The sequence below is a fragment of the Rhamphochromis longiceps genome, linkage group LG15, assembly GCF_057381845.1.
Source record: "Rhamphochromis longiceps isolate RC_006_pf linkage group LG15, R_longiceps_female_GT1.1, whole genome shotgun sequence".
In the NCBI taxonomy this organism is placed as follows: Eukaryota; Metazoa; Chordata; class Actinopteri; order Cichliformes; family Cichlidae; genus Rhamphochromis; species Rhamphochromis longiceps.
Window position 1 is genome coordinate 23259652 of NC_140571.1, and position 8970 is coordinate 23268621.

General features: G+C 40.6%; 1 protein-coding gene across 1 annotated transcript; it reads right to left on the reverse strand.

The window, feature by feature from the left end:
* Nucleotides 1-6028: 6028 nt before the first annotated feature.
* Nucleotides 6029-8286, reverse strand: ucn1 (urocortin 1). Its single transcript, XM_085382503.1, has 2 exons — nt 7253-8286; nt 6029-6836 (listed from the first exon to the last, which is right to left on the reverse strand). The coding sequence occupies exon 2, from the start codon at nt 6831-6833 to the stop codon at nt 6387-6389; it is 447 nt and encodes a 148-aa protein (XP_085238629.1). The 5' UTR covers nt 6834-6836; nt 7253-8286; the 3' UTR covers nt 6029-6386.
* Nucleotides 8287-8970: the final 684 nt, after the last annotated feature.

The window sequence follows — 8970 nt, forward strand, 5'->3', positions numbered from 1 at the left end:
ACATATCTTGCCTCCCACATCATTTTGTTTAGCAGAAGAAGCCAATGCATTGTGTGTAAATATATCTGTGTGTGTGTAACTCACAGGAAATGCATCCAGTGGATTTAGCACTGTGTTCTGTGCTGTGGGTGGGAAAGGGAAAAAAGTCTTTTCCATGTGTTTTCTTCAGGATTAAATCTTTCCAAAAGCTGCAGTACAGCTTTTAACATGTTAGGTAAATTTTAAGAGAAAATAACGTAGAGATTAAAGTCAGTGGGATCAAATGTGTGTCTGTATGTCCTAAACCTGGAAATACAGCAATAGATGATTTTGTTAATATCTGGAACGAACTGTTTTTAAATATGTAAATGGCAGGGTATAAGCAGGGATGCTTTATCTGCTGCTTTTAGTTAAAGAATGAATGATCATTTATATCGTCACTGGTAAATATGAAACAAAACCAACAAAGAATTGATTTTCCTAAAGACAAATACTCTTTGTGCATCCCAATTCTGAGAGATCTAATTCTTCTGTGGCATTCCAAAAGCTATTAAAAAGGCATCAATGAGCAATGCTGCCGGAAATACCCACTAGAACACCAAATGTGTATTAATCCGTGGCTGAAACTGGTCCAACAATCGCACAAATTTAACATAAAAAGCCTCAGAGCCAGGATGATTAAAGACATTCGCTCCATGGGTGGGAATGTTGGTTGATTCACCACTTTGGTTTAGATCAAAATATCTCAACATTTATCAAATGGATTGCTGTTGGACCATGCAAAGATGTTTATAGTTCCAAGTAGAGTTATTGTTTTATTATCACTTTTTTTTTTTTTTTTTTAGCATTTTTGAAGTTACAGAGAAGGATTTGAGGGTGGTGCAGGATATGTCTGAGGACAGTGGTGAGGTGTGCTGTAGGAATGACAGATGACAGGCTTCAAGGTGAAGGTGAGGATTACATTACGGATTGACTCAGAGCCCCTTCCTGTTTACGATGGTGATGGACAGTTTGATAGTTGAGGGCAGGCTGGAGTGGACGATGATGTTTGCAGATGATTTTATGATCTGTAGAGTAAAAAGCAGGTTGAAGAAAGCCTGGAGAGGTGGAGGTGTGCTCTGAAGAGTGGAGGAATGAATATCAGTAGAAATGAGACAGAATAAATCTGTCGCAGATGCAAACACATGGAGTCACACATCCAAAGAAAAAGATGAAGTGCAGGATGGAGTGGGTGGAGATTCGATTTTATTTATACAGCACCAAATCACAACAACAATGGCCTCAAGGCACTTTATATTGTATTTAAACTAATTAAACTAGAGTAAATGGTGACCCTACAATAATACATACAGAGAATAACACAACAATCATATGACCCCTATGAGCAAGCACTTTGGTGACAGTGGGAAGGAAAAACTCCCTTTTAACAGGAAGAATCCGGCAGAACCAGGCTCAGGGAGGGGCGGCCATCTGCCGAGAATATTTGGGATGATGAGTGTCAGCAGTGATTTATGACAGAAGGATACCAGCAAGAGCGTAAGAGAAGGTTTTCAAGATGGTAGTGAGACCTGCTGAAGTAATTTTTTTGGAGACAGTGTCACTGACAGGCGACTGAGCTGCAGGGGGCAAAGCTGAAAAGGATAAGAGTTTCACTGGGAGTGACCGGGATGGACAGGATTAAAACTGAGTGAACAGCTCAGGTTTAGCAGTTTGAAGTCAAAGTTTGAGGGGCAAGGTTAAGTAGATATATTACAGAGGAGGGTAGTGTGAATATACTTTATTTGACAAAGGATGTCAAATATGGAGCTGCCAAGCAAGAGGAAAAGAGGAAGAGCACAGTGAAGACTAAAGGATGTAATGAAGGAGGACATGCAGAGGGCTGGTGTGACAGAGGGGGGTGGTAAGGAAAGGCTGAGATGGAGGCAGATGATCCACTGTGGCGATCTCTAAAGGAAACAGCCAAAAGAAGAAGTAGAAGTTAATTAGCCCTGTGATAGACTGTCAACCTGTTCAAGGTGTACCCAGCCTCTCACCCTTTGACAGCTGGGATGCCTGTGGGAGTGCCGGGCAGACTCAAACCTTTCTAAACAAAAAAAGAAAAGAAAACCAAAGACACAAATGTGTCTCTCGACTATGCATACTATGTCTATTGGACATATTTTACATTTTATATTGTATATAGTATTGTTGTGATTTGCTTGTCTTTCTTTTAGCACCAATGTGGGACAGGACCAGAATGTCAGTGTGCCATTGTACAAAGTATAATTGTGCAATGACAACAAACGTCAAAGTGATGACAGTCAAATGATTAAACAAAGGTATAATCAAGTTACAAAAACACACAAACACAATTAAAAATAATAACAATTAGCCACACACTGACTTAAACACAACTTGGGATTATAATAGCATGGCTGATTATCATGGGAACACTTTCATGTTTGGAGAAAGACTTGTAGATGTGGATTTGTTTTCATGTTGTGTGATGAATGCTAGAAATTTTGAACAAAGCCACAGTTTTTTGTTTTTTTGTTGGTGCTTTTGTTGTAGAGTGAATTGACTGAACCATGAGATGCAAAAGGATGGTGGTGACTGGAAGGAGAACTTTCAAAGCTGGTGGCAAAAGTTATTCCATGATTTTACATTTTCTTACCTTGACTGCAGGTTTTGACGTCAGCATCCGTCAGCCCTCCTTCACTGGTTCAAGCCAGGTCACAGTGAGTCAGCTCTGAGAGATTAATGATCATGCTTCTCCTACACCAACCAATGCATTGATTTTTTTTGTAACAATATTTTCAATTTTTAAGGCTTTGGTCAAAAATACATTATTGATCTGTTTTCCTCTCATTGGCTGGTCCGTGATTGGCATTTCTGGGTCAAACCTGATGGTTTTTGTGGTCAGGACAATCAGACAGTCCAACTTAAGGTAGACACGGACCTTTTTCTATTTCTGTATCTAAATACCACAACACACACTGTAGATCATCACTTTGTTCGAATCACATTATTATTAATAATTGTCAATATAATTTACTGTACATTTTAACAGGTCTGTGTTATATGGATTCATTTAGAATAAATAGATATTTGCTGAACCAGGGGACAAAGCACTGTCACAAGAAGCTTCTACGTATAATAATATTAATAATATTAACCTCAAGGATGCTTTACAGAAGAGTAAAAATTAACAAACATATATTAATAAATAAAACATCTTAGGTTTGCAAAGTAGCATCTAAACAAAACACAAAACGTCTGGAATGTCCTTTAGACAGGCCCGAGCAAAGTAGAAATATGCACAACAGCACAAATACAGCTGTCAGGCTGTCAGGAGGGGTGATGGTTTGGGCTTGTTTTGCAGCCATAAGGCTTCGGTACCTTGCAGTCATTTAACTAAAGATGGACTCCAAAGATCCAAAGCGTTTTAGGGTGAAATGTGAGCATGGTTGAAAATATGTTACACAACCATCCCAATGATCCCAATCTAATAGAACGGCTGAAAAAAAGAAAGAAAAAAATTGTTACGACGGCCCAGTCAAAGCCCAGACCTCATCCCAGTAGAAATGCTGTGATGTGTAAGTGAATCCTCACAAACCTCAATGAACTGAAGTGTAAACGAGAAAATTCCTCCAGAACAATGTGAGAGACAAATAATACAATGATACTGAATCATCAAATTATTCATTAGTGAATTCAGATGATGTCATTCTTGGAGAGAGATGAGTTGCCAAATATGCATAAGGGGTGGTTTTAACGTACGTGGGTACACCACCAAAGTAATGTCTATATGTGAGAAACACTGGCCATGTAGAACAGTGCCATCTGCATAAACATGTACATTACAATTTTTCTTGGCTGAGGTAATGGCTTTTTGTGTGTGGAGTTCAAAAGAGGTCCAAGAATGGATCCTTGTTGAACACCTGTTTGTCTGATTCCAGATAATCAATCAGTAACCATTTAATGGATTGTTCATCTAGTTTTTCCAGTATTATCTATTATCTGATGTATGCAAATGTATTTTTTTAGAAAGGTCTTTGAAAAATTAGCCACATTTTTAACTATTGTCCAAGGCTTCAGTGATGTTAAGTACTGTTATACAGCTGCTTTTTTATACACACATAATCTACATCCTGACTACTCTGATTTCAGTTTATATGACCCCAGACACATGAGAATTTAAAAACTTTATGCATGTATAATTAAAAAAGACAGGAATTTTTCACCAGGCCCAATCCAAAAATATCTACTATATCATAAATAAAATAATACATGACTTAGCATTACCTCATAATTAAAATAAGTATAAGTAAAAAATAAGTAAAAATGCTTGTTGGCCTTATTTACTACTTGAACACATTAACAGAGTTTAAAGAAATACGATACGTTTGTCTTTCCTTTGATGCACAAAGTGAAGTGCGATGGCATTTGTGAGGCACAATGTACACACTCACGCAGACAGCTGGTGAAGAATCAGCCACACACCCACAATATGGACTGAGTCATAGAAACACAGGACCCAGAGGCCATTTTCACTTCTGCGTTTGTTTCTTCTCTGTCTTATCATGTTCAACAACTTGGACACAACTCCACTAACTGTCACTTCTATCAAGCCTGAGCCTAATCAGCTGCTGCTCCTATGATGAGATAACAAACTACTTAAAAATGATGACACATTCTTCGCGGATTTTCTTGATATATTTTACTGGTGTCCTTCAACAGCTGTTCTAATTCAGTACTTGAAACTTCACTTAATTTGCTTATTAGAATTTCTGCCTTGAACACAGTCCCAGGTTAAGACCTAATGAAAACAAGCTTCCCAAACAGAGCCTCCTTGTATTGGACCTAAACCAGAAAGTAAAAGCTGAATGCAAATGTAAGGCTTTTAGATTGGAGTGGCATCAGAGAAAAATCAATGGAGGTCATTTGAATTCAAACTAAGGCACCTTCATGACTGAAAAGTTTAGGGTGGGCCTATGCAATCTTTGGCGAAATGTTCCATTAAAAAAAAAAAAAAAAAAAAAAAAAAAAAGACTATGAAGAGATGCAAATCCATCAAAAATAATCATAAAGTCCTGCACAGTAATCACAAGGAGATGAAATATCAAGATAGGGAGGAGAATTGACTGCCACTTGTTTCATAATCATTCTATGGACCAATAAACCTGCCCATTTCTGCCCTTCGGCCAATGAAGACAGGAAATAACCCTAAACTACTGTAATGTAGACAGTGAATATGCTGAGGAAAATTCCAAAAATTGCTGTAATAAACACTTGATGACACTTCATCAGAGTATGAGGTTGTATTTTATGATCAATACACACACATAGATGGCAACAATAACAACATCAAAGGCATCCACTTTTACTTCAAACTTTTTTATTACAAAATATAAATGGCAAAAAGCTTTGTTTTTTTTTCATTTGCTAAAACAGAGAGACTGGTGTCAGACATGAATGTTACAGTAAAATTAAGCATTTTTTTTCCTTTTCCTTTTTCTTTTTTGTAGGTTACCATGCTACAGTAGATACAGTACAGGTGATAGTGCTCCCGCTCAAAGAAAAATGACAGAAAGGGGGGAAATTAATGTAAAAGGTAATAGCCATCTGTCTATTGAGCTTGATCAAGAGACAAAGTGATGATATACAAGCGAGTTGGGCCGACAGAAAAAAGTTTGAAAATTTGTCCTCTGGTTCTCAACAGTGACAGAAATTTAACTTTGGGCAAGCAGATACAATTTCTACAACTCTGTACAAACATGTAGTTTGCTTAAACTAATCTAAATGAATCTGAATGTGCATTTGTATTACTTTATACTTAACTAAATATTAATAAATACATATTTTTAACATTTGTGGCTGCTGGCAAACATAAACTCTTTCTTTTAATCTGTCACATCTACAGCATTCAAAGGTCAAACTAAAGCACTTCTCAGTGGGTTCATAGATTTCCAGGTCAGCTTAGTCTTTCTGAAAACATTAAGCTTACAACACATACACACAAACTGCTTAAACAACTTATTTTAGACATAAATTCATAAAGAAGTGTTGATTTCCAAGTCAAACCACATCCATTACTTCAAAGAGTGAAAACGACTTGATATCCAAGGGTTTTCCCTTTTTGCCACGAGTCCACCACAAGTCCAGAGATTAAGAGGATTGTGTGTGTTTGAGATGAGCGGGGTTCTGAGAGGTCCTTTTCCATATCTTCCAACAATGTCTTTAAATAACATTTAAAACATTTTACATTTTAATGACAGCTGCTGTGATGCGTAAAATGGCACCAAATGTGCGTAAAATGATGTGGAGAGGAAGGCAGGCGCACGAACAGAAACTAATGTCAGAGGTCTGGAATATTGATACAGCTTCTGGGCTCTGTTAAGGAGGCATTTTCAAAAAGAAGCAGAGATTTACTTCCCCACCTCGTCGAGCACTTTGCGGTTGAGCTGAGCCTGCTCTCTCTGGCTCTCCATCTTGGCCATTTGGATCATATTCCTCAGCAGGTGGAAGGTCAGGTCGATGGAGAGCGGCGGCTCTTCGCTGCGTTTCAGCAGCTGCGCCGCGGTCCTCATAGCCGCTTCCTCCGCCTCCTCGCTGTCTTCTTCTGGCGGGAGCAGGTGGAGACGATCCGGGTTCCTCCTCTGGAGAATCCTCATGATGTTTTCGCCCAGTAGATCGGAGGCGGCGTTGTCCCCGGCGGCAGCCGCTCTGAGGAGCACCTCGTCCAGTTGCTGCGTTTGAAGGCGACCGCTGCCATTCATCCAGCCAGGGAAGGTGCGCGGTCTGCCGGCGGCTGGACGGAGGTGTGATGACAGGAGGACCGAGGAGAGCAGCAGGAGAAGGGAGACTGGCTTCATGTCCTGCAAGAAAATGAAACATTTAAGATGACATTCAGGTTTAAAAGTACGTTTCATAGTGTATCTTGGAAATGTTGTGTTTTATTTACATTCTCTCTGAGCTAAGCGTGACATTCATACACTTTTAAAACTTTAAAGTTTGGTTTGGGTCGTGATTCGGCAGATGTAAAGTCTCATGTTCGCTCCAAAGGCAAAATAAATGTTATCTGTCAATCTGATGGAAAACCTAAATCTTCTAGAACATTTACTTGAACTGGAATTAAAATTACAAAAGAATATTTAATGGCAACATTTTCTTTTGTAGCAAAAGATTGTTCAAGCTAAAGCGCATAAGATGACGAGCACCTCACTGCGCGGTTATTAAAAAGTTTAAATGATGAACAAAACTTTAGACTGAATGAAAGAACTACTGTTCTTACTTTACTGTCTCCAGATGCTGCAGCTGGACTTTGCGGTCGGCCGGTGAGATTCAGCAGAGTCTGAAAAGTCCCTGTGAGCGGAGACTAGAGGGGACCGGAGGGTTTTATACGTCCTGCCCGCTCCTTTGACGTCAATGTGAGCACAGATAGCGCATTGGAAACCGGACAACTATCGAGACGCAAAGCACAGAAGTCCCGAGGGACAGCTGGGGAAGCTGTGATGGACGGCGAATAAAGGACGTGATTTTTTTTTTTACAGCTTCATTTCTTTTTCATCCTTGGTGGGTCATCAAGTTTGATGAGGTAAACTCACAGGGGTACAGGAGGAAGGTGCCAATAGGTGTGGGATTTCTGGGGCGATTCAGGAACCTGCCCAACTTTTTATTCTTATATTATCAGAATTATTTTGTTGTGCGTGATTATGTTTTTTCTTTGCAACCCGCACTGCCTTAAATTCTCTCTTAAATATGAATAATCTGAATAATAATAATATGAATCAAAATCTGTGAAGAGCCTGTCTCCCTGCACTGCATTGCTAAAGGGCTATTTCACTTTCAGAAGTTCAAATGAAAGAATTAGAGGTGAATTAGAGGCAGAAACTAAGCGCTGAAGTGATGCAAGAAGATGTAAAAGACAATAAATCAGCATTAATTCAGCTCACATTCACCTGCCTGAAGTTAAAACTTTATTTTTCACCAGGCTGTGCTCTAAAGCAAAGTATTGCTTTGGCCAAATGAGACAAAGAAATGACTTTTAAAGATTAAATAGAAGCTGTGAACATGAAAAACGTCTTTAAACTGCAGGCATGTCATGTGCCTGCCTGCTTCAAGTCCTCCACCATAATCCCTGTCCCCAAGAAACCTAGGATCACTGGACTAAATGACTACAGACCCGTGGCTCTGACATCTGTGGTCATGAAGTCTTTTGAGTGCCTAGTTCTCTCCCATCTCAGGACCCTCACGGCCCCCCTCCTGGACCCCCTGCAGTTTGCATATAGAGCCAACAGGTCTGTAGACGACGCCATCAACATGGCCCTACACTTCATCCTGCAGCATCTGGACTCCCCAGGAACCTACGCCAGGATCCTGTTTGTGGACTTCAGCTCTGCCTTCAACACCATCCTTCCAGACCATCTCCGAGACAAGCTTTCCCAGATGAATGTGCCTGATCCCATCTGCCGGTGGATCACTGACTTCCTGACGGACAGGAAGCAGCATGTGAGGCTGGGAAAGAATGTCTCGGACTCCCGGACCATCAGCACCGGCTCCCCTCAGGGCTGTGTTCTTTCTCCTCTGCTCTTCTCCCTGTACACCAACTGCTGCACCTCCACCCACCAGTCTGTCAAGCTAATCAAGTTTGCAGATGACACCACCGTTATTGGACTCATCTCGGACAGGGACGAGTCTGCCTACAGGAGGGAGGTTGAACATCTGGTGTCCTGGTGCAGCCACAACAACCTGGTGCTGAATGCCCAGAAGACAGTGGAGATTATTGTGGACTTCAGGAAGCACACAGCTCCACTCCCCCCCATCATCCTGACTGACACCCCCATCACCTCTGTGGACTCATTCCGCTTCCTGGGTACCACCATCACCCAGGACCTGAAGTGGGAGCCCACCATCACCTCCGTCATCAAGAAAGCCCAGCAGAGGATGTACTTCCTGAGGCAGCTGAAGAAATTCAACCTGCCAACACGGACGATGATGCAGTTCTACACT

Coding starts and splice junctions, on each gene's coding strand:
- ucn1 (XM_085382503.1), bottom strand. CDS start 6,833: ATGAAGCCAGTCTCCCTTCTCCTGCTGCTCTCCTCGGTCCTCCTGTCA.